Source organism: Megascapheus bottae, chromosome 21 (genome assembly GCF_031878675.1).
Source record: "Megascapheus bottae isolate mThoBot1 chromosome 21, mThoBot2.hap1, whole genome shotgun sequence".
In the NCBI taxonomy this organism is placed as follows: domain Eukaryota; kingdom Metazoa; phylum Chordata; class Mammalia; order Rodentia; family Geomyidae; genus Megascapheus; species Megascapheus bottae.
Window position 1 is genome coordinate 6,780,073 of NC_143529.1, and position 14,383 is coordinate 6,794,455.

The 14,383-nt window shown below is 37.0% G+C and overlaps 1 protein-coding gene across 1 annotated transcript in view; it reads right to left on the reverse strand.

Moving 5' to 3' along the window:
- The window catches only part of Dnah7 (dynein axonemal heavy chain 7), a 193,010-nt gene that overhangs the window by 49,972 nt on the left and 128,655 nt on the right, over positions 1 to 14,383 (reverse strand). Inside the window, exons 45-48 of the mRNA XM_090354519.1 lie at positions 12,721 to 12,901; positions 10,558 to 10,743; positions 7,442 to 7,605; positions 2,641 to 2,795 (exon numbers count right to left, since the gene is read on the reverse strand). Coding sequence (XP_090210645.1) covers positions 2,641 to 2,795; positions 7,442 to 7,605; positions 10,558 to 10,743; positions 12,721 to 12,901 — 686 coding nt within the window. The remainder of the gene's footprint in view (positions 1 to 2,640; positions 2,796 to 7,441; positions 7,606 to 10,557; positions 10,744 to 12,720; positions 12,902 to 14,383) is intronic.

The window sequence follows — 14,383 nt, forward strand, 5'->3', positions numbered from 1 at the left end:
AAACCCTCTGCCTTCTGTGCTCAGGGAGGCCTCTTCTGTGATGGAGGAGCCAAGGTCAGCATTCTGAACGAATCAACATCCAAAGATAACTTCTTAAGCAGGAAAATCATCAACTAGCTTTGTGTTTTAGAACTATCACAGCAACTAATTCATTTTCCTTAAATACAAAAACAGCTGTAAATCTTTCACCTATTTTTGCCTTCCACTTCTGTTGACTAAGGTCAGAAGAAATGGCAGATTAATCATTATACATTTTAAAGGCAATTCCTCCTCTCAAATAAATTAAAAACAACTGAAGGAAAGTCTAGCTGTGCGACACAGTAAAGACTGGACAGAGGCAGAAGACTGAGCACTACTTTTTTTCTCAATGCTTAATTGTATGCACAATCTTGATTAAGCCATTTAATTAACATTTTCTAATACTCTGCTTACTATGCTAATAAAATGAAGTGGTTTAAATCACTATTGGATTTCAAGTGTTTATGAACATAACTTGAAGTAAGAAATATATTTTAAATATTCACCTGGATACAATACACATAAAAACTTTATGAAATAAAGCTTATTCTCACTCCATGCTATCTAGTTCAATATGCTCTCCTGTCACATTTTATTAGCACAATGTTGATTATGACCTGCTAAATTAGTTTGTCTCCCATTGTTGTTACCCAAACATGAAAAACAAACAGATAAGTTGTCTATGGCCCTTTCTCCTCTACCGTTATAGATTTTAAACACCTAGATATGTAACAGAAAAATAAGAGAAATCTTAAGAGATCAAGCAGATAAGTGCTCAATTATTATTTGATTATATTAAAACATTTATTTTAAATTAATTAATTTTAATTAATTGAAGTACTTGTCATGCAGATTCTTCAAGAAATCTTCCTTGGCTCTCTTGAATTCTCATAATGCACTATTTGTAACTTTCTTATTTATTTTAAGATGAAACAAAAAATAAAATAAGGTTAAGTATATGCTTTAGTGGCAGAGCATGTGCTTAGTATGCACAAAAGAACAAACAAACCAAGAAAAGTATAACAACAAATTGAGCATTTATCAGGCACTGTTCTACACATCCAATATACAGTAATTCATTTTGCTTGCAGATTTTATGGTTTAAAATACAAATAAAGAAATTGAATAGCTGAATTGAAAACAATGTCAAAGACAGATACTATCTGAATCAAGAGCCAGGGTCTATATAACAGAACAGTGGCTCCAGTAAGGGTTTGTGACAGATATCCTTGTTCTACTCTTAATACAGTGGCACATAGAATGATTTTGCTGTTAAAGAAGAAAAATATTTAAGAGTAGCAGTATACGTTTTTCATCAGCTCTTATACAGGCAATGCAATTTCTATATCATAGTACAACTATAAAGAAATGTATTGCATTAAAAGAACTAGAAGAAAGGATTTTGAATATTTTCATCACAAAGAAATGACAAATGCTTGAAACAAATATGTATATAGATAAAAGTACACATTGCATTTGTGCAGCAAAGCATGACACAGCATCTAACATATATATAGACATACATAAATCTTATGTGAAAATTTAAACTGAATAGTTAAAAATTTCAGAGGGGAAGTTGTGTGAATTACTCTGTGTTTCTGTGAATCTTTTTCCATTACACAAATAAAATATTCTATGGTAGAAATAGACTTTTCTTATTTTATACCTAACTGACAGAACCTAAGCTTGTGATTAATCTTTGAAATCTCATTATTAACATGGGAGCCTAGAGAGGCTCTTATGGTTAGTAGCATGTTTATTTTGACTCTTGTATTTTAGTAGCACTAGTAGCATGAAGTTGTCCAGAGGGCAAATATGTTACAGTTTCACAAGAGTTTACATCTATTTATTCAAACTTGGAAAATTTGAATGAATTTCAAAACAGAATTAATGACCCCAATTAACTCAAATCACAGATATCTGGTTTAAGTTTTAACAAGGGTGACATATGCATAAGAGCTCAATTGAAAAATCAGTATTCTCTTTCTAATCTCTCCATTGTAAATAGCAGATCATCTCCAGACATGTAGAATCTGTTCTCTTTCTGGCCACTTTTGTAGCATAAGAGGACAAGAAAAACAAATAGAAAACTGACAAATATATTGTGTTAAAATACTACTAACACACCAAGTGGCCTGTTCATTTCAGAGTAGAGTTATAATGAAAATAGAAAAAAATTAAAAGTTAGGCAGAAACATCACAAATGTATCTTGTGACAAAGAAAACCTTGTTATACGGGCCGGAAGTTTGGCCTCGTGTGGTAGGTAGAGTGCTTTCCTAGCATTCACGAAGACCCGGGTTCGATTCCTTGGTACTACATATGTAGAAAAACCAACAGTGGTGCTGTGGCTCAAGTGGTAGAGTGCTAGCCTTGAGAAAGCCCAACGACAGTGCTCAGGCCCTAAGATCAAGCCCAGAACTGGGAGAAAAAAAAACAAAACACCTCGTTATTGTCTACCAGGCTTCTGTGTACTAAAATTCTTGCATGACTGAGGGTGATGAGGTCTATTCCTGCCACCAGTAAGTTTTTGTGCATTTTTGTTTGTTTTTTTAATTTTTTAATCTGACATGCTTTTTTTTGGTAAATTGTGTCCTCCCTAGCCATTGCAGCAGTGTACGTACCAGGAGTACCAAACTGAATGCAGTTTTCCAGAGTCCTGACATAGTCAGGGTCACTAAATTTAATTAGCTGAAGGCTGTTGGTTTTCTCCATGTTCTTGATCCATTTATTGGCCTGACCCTGAGGATCTATCATTAGAGGCCACCTTCTTGCATTCCTGAAAAGGAGATGAAAGATGATTCTGGTCAACCATGATTTCCCTCTATGTTATTTAGTCAGTTCACACCATTTTCTTAAAGCTCATTCATCCGAGTAACATTTCACTTTTTTTTTTTTTGATGGACCTGGGGCTTGAACTCAGCCTGTCCTTGGGCTTTCACAAGGCTAGAGCTCTACCACTTGAGCCACAGCACCACTTCTGGCACCGGGTCTTTGTGCATGCTAGGTAAGCACTCTACCTGTAGGCCAAATTCCTGGCCCCCACATTTTACTTTTAACCTGGTAAAAAAATTGTGTTTTTATGATAGCCACATTAAGATTAAAATATGCTACTTAACTGACAATTACAAAAATCAGCACACAAATCCAGAAGTGACTGTGGCTCAAGAGGCAGAATGCTAACCAGCACAGAAATTAAAAAGCAAGAATAGTTCAAGGGGATTATTATAACACCAAAACAAACTACCCAGCAAAGAAAACATCTAACACGGCTTAAAATCAATGTGTAATGCATACCTGTGAAGTCAGCATATTGAGGAGACATCTGTATTTCTTTCAAGTGTCTTTCGAGGGACCAATGGATAAAGAAAATAGGCTGCAACTACACCACAGAATATCCAGTTGTAATAAAAGTTTAAACTGCTACTATTTAGTACTCTCGGATGTAATGATGACTAAGTAAAATAATCCAAAAGAATAATATCATATGTGGACTCTTAAGATGCTGAACACAAAAAGTAGAAAGTAGATGTTTGTCACAGCACAGGCTGGGACAGTGTGGGAAGGCAGCTTTCAATGGGTGTGGAGTCAGTTACACAAGAGCAAGAAGCTCTGCAGCCCTGCTGTGACTGTGGATGGCAGTTGTATACTGTGCGTTTCAAAGTCAGATGAAATAAGTTTGAAGCAAATTGTGCTGAAGTAATTATATAACCCCTCTGCCCCTCCTCACTATGTGTGCCTATGTATGTGTGATTGTGTGTTGTGATTTCACAGGGATGTTGTTGTCTTAAATAAGCAAATGGATCAAACTCCCATCAGTAAACACTCTCAATGTGACTTCTTTTGTATTCAGAGAGTGGATACTGTGACATTAGTCTAGGGTTTCCAAAAACAATTAGATGAGTAAAACTTCAGAAGAGATTCTCTTCAAGGCAGAAAGAAAAGATGCCACTAGGTTTCAGAATAAAATATGCCAGTAATTGTTGTGGAAGGCTCTCTGCACCAAATGGTGGTTCTAATACCTTCACTTTTTTGGATGCAAATAGATCCGGAATTCAAAATGCAAAGGACTCTCTTGCTTAATTCCTCTTACTGTTACTATGTTACTATTTTTTTTTTACAGAAAAATGTATTTCCTCCCATTTCTTTCTCGCATCTTCTACCAATATATATGCATATATATTGGCAAATATATATATATATATATATATATATATATTTGAATTCTGGGCCTGGGCATTGTCCTTGAGCTCTTTAGCTCAACACTACAGCCCTACCCCTTGAGCCTCAGGGACACTTTCAGTTTTCTGGTGATTAACTGGAGATAAGAGTCTCACGGACATTTTACTGCTGTGGTTGGCTTTCAACGAAGATCCTTAGATCTCAGCCTCCTGAGTAGCTAGGATTACACGTGTGAGCCACTGTACCTGGCTCCTAATGAATATTTTTGAATCAAAAATATTTGTAGTTCCAAAGTACAATGTGATTTTTTTATAGCACTTCCTGGTCCAGGTTGGGAGAGAGTTTGTTCTTTCCTTATTGTCTAGAGAGGAATGTTATTTGGTGCTCTTTGGGCGACTTGCAGAGTATGGACTTCTAACAGTGATAAGACAGACATATTCACAGCATTATACAGGGAAGGGCACCGGATTTGTGTCTCTAACAGTGGGTATTTCAAAGTTTAGTTGTATTCTTGATACACAAACACACATACAAATGCATAGACACAGGCAAGGAAAGGGCATATCCCTCTAGGTTATTATAGTTCCAGAAATAAATCTGGTATGCCTCTCTCTTACAGAAATGGAAATTCACTTTTTTAAAAAGCACTTACATCAGATATAGTCTGAATGTACCAAGCAGTTAAATAATCCTAATCCTCTACTGGAAAAATGTTCAGATAGGATCTAATTATAGTTAATATGATTACTAACCTTTGAAATTCAGATAAATCAAGAAACTTTAATATGTCAGTAGCCCCACAAGTTAATTGTGTTATAATCTGTCCAGATGTTATAGATGTTTAGTTTTCCTAAATAATCAGTGCCATAGTATACTAATATAATATTTGGGGGAGACACTTTACAAAAGGTTAGTCCTCATAAGTGCTCAGAACTAGGTATTATCATATCAAGCCAGGATCTCTAGGGAATGGAAGGAAGCACTGTGAAAGTAAATAAGATGCTTATCTGCTACTTTAAAATGATCCCTTAAACTTATTTATTGAAGCCTTTCAGCAGAAGATTACCAATATACACTGACAAAATAAGGCAAGCCAGACTTCTTAGTGAAGTTGGCATGATAGCTTCCACATTTTTCAAATGAACAGCAAAGATGCAAAGGTTATGACTCATTTTCACCATTTCCTACTTTACCCTTGAAACATATGTGTGTTGTCTTGAATAGTAATTATGAAAGGATCTGGAATTTAAAAAAGAGCAGTTTCATTATTGAAATATGACTGGACTAAAACTTGGGAGGTATATTTATTTGCTGTAAAATAAAATGCAGTTTGGCCTCAGATGGATACAATGGTTTCAAATTCCTTGTTAGGTGGAACAAATTAGAAACTAAACAAAACAAAACAAAACAAAAGATAAGATTCACACAGCTATATTTTAGAAGGCAAAGATCTTTTCTAAGCAGAAAATTATGCCAGCAACATTAATAGAAGCAGTTAAAACTGGGCAATATACTTCATTCTCGAGTTGATTGGTCCAGATAAACAAAAGTCAAAAATTAGATATTAAAGTTTCAGAAATTTCTCATATATATATGTTAAAATCTCAGATGTATTCTAACATTATCAAGATACATTTTGCAACAACGAGGTAGCAATCATTCTAAACTGGTGAAAAGACATCTAAAACTGCTATATTTGTTGCAAGCTAATGCATATATTTATTATTTATTTATATTCTTGAATTCCTTTTTGAATTAATTTATATTATTAAGTCAAAGAACTGAACACTTTAGCACTTTGCACTAAAGAAAACCTTTGCAAAGTTTTTTTTTTCTCTAAACCAACAAAGTAAGTTTAAGTTAGTTCCTGAAAATTTTTGTCTAAGCTTTCCTTGGCTATGTGACATAGCTTGTTTTTTGTGTCTTAGTTACCAGAAAGTTTATGAGTTTACTTCAGGGCCAAACTAGAGGAATTAGCTTGTCTCAACAAGCCAATAGCAATTATTTCTTTAACTTACCTCATGTGGTCGCATCAGATTTAGCCTATTTTATGTTATAATCAAATTGTACATATCTTAAGTCTTTCTAGAACAAATTAGTCAGCCAATAAATTCTAAAGAAATCCATACACCATAATAATTTATTGGTAATTAATAATGAGATACAGAAACATGTTTACCAAAGTTTTAATTCATGTAATGGTTTTCAAAATATGATATATAAAAAAATTAAGAGGGCCGGGAGTGTGGCTTAGTGGTAGAGTGCTTGCCTAGCATGCACGAAGCCCTGGGTTCAATTCCTCAGTACCACAAACACAGAAAAAGCCAGAAGTGGTGTTGTATCTTAGTGATACAGCACTAGCCTCAAGCACAAAGAGGCTCAGAGACAGTGCCCAAGCCCCAAGTTTAAGCCCCAGCCCTGGAAAATCATCATATTTACTGGTTAGTTCTACTTTACCAGTTCAAATCTCTCCCCTAACCATTTTTACTTTAAATTAAGCCATAAATTAGTCATATTTCCCATAGTAAATAATCATGTAAAAGAGAACTGTTTTCCTATATTAGATGAAATAACTGCTCTATGCCTAATACATTAAAACCAAAGACTAGTCCAGTCATCGGATGCCCAAAGTAATGTGAACTTGGAAGCCATACACCTCATAATTGTCCTCACACTGGGACTGCTGCAGCTCTGAATTTCTGGGAGGTGAGAACTGGAAAAGAGGGTGGATGTGCTCCTTGGGTCCTCCTGGTATTCATCCACTAGCAAGGATATTCCAGGAAGATTGACCACTATCGTAAAAGTGCCAGTCAGTCAAGGGCCAAAAATACATCCTATAATTAAAATTGGTTTTAATTATAGGATATGATTATATCAGGGCCTGGAGCAGAATTTGGAACAATCTAGCCAACCACCACCAAAAATCCATGACTCAACATTTAACAGCCTATAATAACAGAACTCCCCGTATTTAATGGGAAGGAAAAATTGTAACTTCACTTACTTATGGCAGAGTTTTCCTTTAATAAAAATTAAGAAAATATTATCTAGATTTGTTTGCTTGCAATAGTCTCCAATAGTATTTCACTATTAAAATAAGGAAATGATCATTCATTCATTCATCATTCATTAATTTGGCTTTAATACTGAGACATTTACTACCTAAAATTGATCAAATGTTTACAAATATATCTAGTGACTCATTAATAAAAATCATTTGTGAGAATCGTTCATTTTCCTTACATTATGATGATTCCATTATCAATGGAAAATGAGTCAGAAGGTAATCCAGCAATATTCCAAGCTCGAATTGTCACAGCTTCTCCCAGGGTACCCATAAGAGAATAATCATCTGAGCAGGGGATGTCTCTTTTTTTACACGAACTTGTCCATTCTTTGGTTTGGTTCTTTAAAACATTCACATAAAGGTGTCAATATGAGGCTGGAGGTCAACAACAGAATCATTTTTAAAATCCCAGTAATACCTTAAAAATGATTTGTCTACCAGAATAAAATATAAAAATTAGCTTATTAATTTTATTAGCTCTAATTAGCTATACACTTAGATGAAATAAATCCCAGATCAATCACATAAAGTAAAAAAAAAATAGCCAAGTATTATTATAAAATTTCATTTCACAAAGTGGGTAGAAGTCATTATGTTTTTCTACATATTTTCTTTCTTGTTAGGGGGGAAGTCATTATGTTTTTCTACATATTTTCTTTCTTGTTAGGGGGACAGGCTTATACTACTAGTTGGACACTGTGTCTTTTGTTTGTTAGTATGAGAAAAGTATTTTTTCTATCAATGTAGTTTGCTTCCTTTCCGTTAATCTTGGGAGAGCTGCTTTTCTGAAGGGGGTCTGCTTTGGCCAGATGGCTTGGCCCCTGTTAAGTAATTACATTTTAATTACATATACCCTTTTCCTGAGCATTTTAGTTAATACATACTGTTAGGAGCTCACTGAATTTTTAGTTGTATCATGGTTAAGTCACATCCTTTTGCGGGTTGTGAACCTGAACTGAGCCAATACAAGTAGAGGGGTGGGGTCTGCTGGGTTGGAATAAAAAAGTAGCAGCCTGCCTGCTCTGTGTGTTTGCTTGCCAGATTTTTGGCCAATGGCATTATACCCTTCTGTAGAATTAAGCTTTGCCTTGCTGAGTTCAAATTGGTGTCTTTATTCCTGTATGAGATCCCACCTGCTTGAGTTATTTCTAACAGTTAGGTAGGTACTCTAACATCACCTATCCCTTTTTGCTTTAGTTATTTTTCAGGCAGGGTCTTTTCTCACATTTTTTGCCTTGGCTAGCCTGGACTATGTCCTTCTTACTCACACCTCCCACCTTGCTACACCACAGGCGTGTGCCACCATATCTGGATAATTGATTGCGATGGGTTCTCACTAACTTTTAGCTTAGGCTGGCCTTGAACCTTGATGAGTATGACCTCTGCTTCCCGAGAAGCTAAGATTACAGATATGAACCACTCTTAGGCACCATCTTCTATCATGTATTAGGGCTTCCCCAGAGGAAAGTAAATTCTCAGACACTACTAGCTACCCAAGCTGTGGGTGAAGTAGCTTCCCAATGTCCAAGGGAAGACAGCATTGGTCACTGGATGTGAAAGCACACAGATGACATGGCAGTGCACTGATGTACTGCTTGGCTTGCAATTTGGTTTTCAAGTATGGGGGAAGTAGTTCAGTTATAGTGCACGTGCCTAGCACATGTAAAGCCCTGCATTCAATTCCCAGCATTACCAAAAACAAAACAGAACTGAATTGAATGAGAAATCTTTGATGGAACTATCACACGTCTTTATCTGAGAAAGATAATACGTTAAGAAGATGAGAGTAAGACTCAGAGAATAAATTCACAGGAATCATAGATTCATGGAGAAATGTAAGCTCTAATATGAACGAGTGAGGTCAAGGGAAAAACACCTTCTCTCCAGCCTTATTAGAGATAGGATGTGATGAAGTAGACAAAGGTCAGGCTCTGGATGTCTGTTGTGACTAGTTTGGGTGTGGCTTTGCTTCCTTCAATGCCTTTCCAAGGTCTTAGTTCTGAAACTCAAGACTTACTCCAAGGGGTACAGTGGTCCAACTAGCAGCCTCCCATTCCGGTAGGAATGAGTTGATAGCAGAATTAGGGAAGGATCCCTGTGGGATTTACAGAGTCAATCGGGAGGAAGGGTATAGGATGGAGCTTCTACTCTAGCAGCATGACACTGATATGCTAAGCAGGAGTTGATGGAAGAGGAGACATAAGTTAGAGTTCAAGTGACCACATTTTACCAGCTGTGCGCTTCTGAGAAATTCTTTGAAATGTATAAACTTCACTTTCTGAAATTGTCAAGCAAACTTTGGCATCATTAAATTATGTTTGCTAGATGTTAACCACCTTTGATTTCTAAGATGTTCATGTTATAAAGGTAGACCTTTGAAAAAAAGAAGAAGTAAATGAAAAAACTGAACAGATAAAGGTAAATAATATGAAGGCCAAGCACCAGGAACAGAGGTTACCAGAATGCAAAACATGAATTTAAGACAGGGTGGTTAAAACAGAAACAAGAACAATGATCACACAAATAAATTGTAACCAAGCTACCAAGAATCATCCTTATTTTGGAGAAAGTCCTGAAATTGAATGAGGCTCAATTGATCCCGCATGCATGCAAATTGTATCACATTATAAAGCCTTCCATGAAAGTACATTTTCATTACTTTCTATGGTTGGTACCAAAAGCTACTGCCGGATGTTTTGAATTTTACTTTGTTTTATTCCTCTACCCTTCTGTTCTTTTTTCATTTTTATTCTTTGAATTTCTCTAATTTCTCCCCTGTTTTGATTTCTGCTCAATTTCCTTAAAGAGAGTTGGAGACTATCATAAGTCTCAATGAGAAAGAATTTTTTTTAAAAGTAGAGGGAAAAGCAAATACAAAGGTTAGGGTTAGTTCCTTAAGTAGGATTTAGGTCCAATATAACACTGAGGTCGAGTGAGCCTAAGGGAAGGGAAGGAAAAAATACAGAATCATGGGTTTGTTTTCTAAGGAAAGAAGTCACTTAATAGAGTTAGAGGTTATCTCCTCTCTGATATGATTTGAAGTGACTTACTAACACCCATGTGGTATAACCAAATATATAGGAATATGAAATTTCATCAGTAGACCCTTCCATTTCATATTACAATTTAAACTATAGATTTTTGTTTCCCCCAAATGAGATTTTAGGATTGTATTTCATAGCGCATCTTTGGCTACAAAGCCAAGTTACTGAATAACAAATCATTTAACAATCTTTGATATTCTCTGCCTTGAGGTTCAGGTTGGCTGTGAAGGGGAGGCTGGCCTTCTCACCTGTCGGTAGCTGGATGTGAAGGCTCCAAGGTAAGCCACCACTCCGGAGGAAATGAGGATGTCCCCTGTCAGGTTGATGTACAGCTGCCCCAGATCCAGTGCCGAGCGGCTCCACCGGGTCTTCTCACCTCCCAGGCCTCCAATCAGCTGCTCTGCTCGTTCCAGTTTTTTGCTGCACAGGTCGACCTCAAAAATAAAAGTTTTCGTCAACATCCACAAGAAGAATAAGTTAAAAATTCTGCAAGATTTCCACCTCAGAGGCCTGTTCTTCTAAACTGTTCTGGAATTAAAACATAATAATAATGTAAAAGAAAGTGGTGTGTCTTGCTATCATATGGAAAAATCTGTGTTGGTTTATAATTGTTTTAAGAAAAATACCTATTTTAATATAATTTGTGGAAATCATGGAAGCTACTTAACGTTTAATTCAAAGAAGGAAATGACATACAGTACAAGATATTGAAATTTCATGTGCTGAAGAATATTCTTCTGTAAATATAGGCGTTTGATTTCCATTTAAAATAATCTGAAAAGGGGAGCCTTCAGCGTGTATCTCAGTGATAGGATAAGACGCTTGCATGTACAAGGTCCTCGGGTCCAGCCTTAAAGAGACCTTAAGACTGTCCTAACTCTCCAGGAGAAATATTTTTTTTTTCTAAAAAGCAGTGGAGGGAAAGGCAACTAGAAAGGTTAGGATTAACTCTCAGAATAGGAGCTGGAGTTGGGGAATCGGGATATATTTTATCACATTTAACTTATGGTTCCTTTCAAGATAGCTTCAGAAGTTACAAATTTCAACAATCTCCAGTAGTTAAACACTGTCAACCTACTCAGGTACTTGCAATTAAGATTAAATTAGGAAATTAATTGGTAATTAAGAGCCTATTTTGTAATTAAGCAATTTAATTCAAAATGGGAGAAAGAGGATATGAAGGTGGTAAGCTTGAAGAAAAGCCATTTAAATTCATACTACAGAAATATTCCAGCTTAAAAATCAAAACCACTCCCACCTCACTCCAGATAGAATGGCCAGGATCAAGAAATCTAATAACAACAGATGCAGGAGGGGATGTGGCCAGGAGGGATCACTACTACACTGTTGGTGGGAGTGCAAACTCATTCAACCACTATGGGAAGCAGTATGGCAGTTTCTCAAAAGACTAAACATAGAGCATCCCTGACCCAGCAATTCTACTACTTGACATTTACCCAATTGTCCAGAAACAAGGACATACTAAATCCACTAGCACAACGACGATCATTGCAGCACTATTAACCCTAGCAAAGATATGGAACCAACCCAGATGCCCCTCAGTTGATGAGTGCATCAACAAGATGTGGTATTTATACACAATGGAATTCTATGCTGCAGTCAGAAAGAATAACATTGCCCCATTTGTTAGGAAATGGAAAGACTTAGAAAAGATCATATTAAGTGAAGTAAGCCAGACTCAAAGGAACATAGGCTCAATGGTTTCCCTCATTTGTCATAATCAGTAGAAACCTTGGGCTATCCTAGCAGAGATTTACAATAGAACAAAACCTAGATACATAAGGCCATATAGTATGAGGCTAAATGAAAGGACCTCCAGGATATAGAAACAAAAGCCATATAATGAGTGATTGTTGTCCTTAATGTACTATGTTATCTTTCATCTCTTTTGCTGTCTCTTGGTTATCTCATATGGTTACAATATTTTACCTTGTTATCTGGTATACTGTATATATGTTTATCTGGTTATTTGAAATCAGATAGGGAAGGGGGAAAACAAGATGAGGGGTGAGGGTTGGGGGGAGGGAAATGGGGACCAAAACATGAGAAAGGGTATCAATGTTTGTGAAGTAATGTACCTTCTATCTGGTGACTCTAATTTAACCCTTCTATTAATTACAATAAAAATATATGGAAAAAATTCACCCACAGAACAAAATGGAAGAATGTTTACATGAGCAGCTATCACACTTGTCCATTGGTTATATAATTTTACACTGAAACTGGTCATTTACCTAGTATGCTCCAAAGATCACATCGTGAAGATTGGTAGGACATATTATACTTGTGCTGATACAAATTATAGGCTGATCCTATCGAAGGAGGTGGTCAAGACAGGACTGCACTGAACACTTGGGGATTTGCTCATACTGGCATGGAGCAGCATGTACCTGGTTTTCCAAGTCTGCCTTCTTTTGCTTATTTAACTCGAGTGTGTCTTGAAGCCTGGCCAGTTTGTCCTGGACTTCTTTAAGGGCTGCCTGCTTCTTTCTGAGTCCATCCATGGCTATTTTCAGCTCCCCTTCAGCTGCAGCTAGTTTTATCTTCTTGGGAGCTACTATTTTTGCCACTCTGAAAAAAGTTAAATTAGGAAAGTAAATAACATTATAGAATATCCTTTTTCAAAAATTACCCTTGAATAGCCTAATTATGACTCCAAATATTTCTTCATGTGAGATCTACACTGATATGGAACGCCATATCATAGTGAAATAAGAGGTTGTCTCTCCTTTAGTTTTAAGTTTTTGATGATTCTTTATGTCTGGTGTATTCAAGTATACATATTCAGAGGGGTTGGTGGCAGGATACAGAACTCAAAGAGAAAAGGGTGAAAAGTACAGCTGTGGAGCTCACTGGACATTGCAGAAAGTGAGGGAACAGAAGACACTGTACAAAAGGAAATATTCTCATTTCTTGACTCATCTAATTATAATCCCTCTGTATATCAATATTTCATTTAGGAATCCAACTACATCCCATTTGCATGAGATTGCTATTAAGACTTTCATGGTAAAATGGCAGATAAGCTTTTGCCATCTCAGTCTATGAGTGAGAATAGTCAGACTGAGATGGCAAAACTATATTGCAAGAAGAGAAAAGGAAGGAAACAAAAATTAAGAAAAGAAGTGAAAGGGCCAGGAGCATGCGAGCATGGCCTAGTGGTAGAGTGCTTGCCTAGTATGTACAAAGCCCTGGGTTTGATTTCTTGGTACCACATTCATAGAAAAAGGCAGAAATAGTGCTGTGGCTCAAGTGGTAGAGCTCTAGCCTTGAGAAAGCCCAAGGACAGTGTACAGGCCCTGAGTTCAAGCCCCAGGATTTGCAAAAAAGAAAAAGGAAAAAAAAAAGAAAAGACGTGAACACTAGTGGCTCATACCTGTAATCTAAACTATGCAAGGGATGGTGTTCTGAGGATCATGATTTGAAGCCAGCCCCAGCATTTAAGTCTGTGTGACTCTTATCTCCAATTAACTACCATAAAGCCAGAAATGGATCTGTGGCTTAAGTGGTAGATCATTAGCCTTGATCAGAAAAGCTTAAGATAAGAGCCCAGCACCTGAATGCAAGCTCCAGGACTCACACCACCGCCCCCCCTCAACCCAAAACCAAACCTGAAGGAAGACAAGGGGAAGGGAGGAAGGGAGGAAGAGAAGGAGGGAGGGAGGGAGGGCAGGAGGGAGGGAGTGAGGGAGAGCAGGCAGACAGGCAGGCAAAAGAGTTGAAAATTTCTAAAGTAAAGAGCATTGAAAACCAGGAATGTGGGAAACAGTTGCAGTTCCAAGCCTGGCTCCTCAAGGGGCATGGAGCAGGAAATGAAGCCGCAGCCACAAGGTAAACCAAGCAAACCCCAGTGAGAAGAGGATAGTTTTAGCAAAGTAACTCACAATTCTCCTAAACACTGCGTTCAGTGCAGATATCTGACTCCTGAATGGCAGCCCACCATTGGAGAGGAGAGATGGCCACACCCCTATTCCCAACATGGAAGTGCTATGGCCAGAGGCCATCAGAAGAAAGGGGCCTAAGTGTTTGAGACCCCTGAAACAAGTCAGGCAG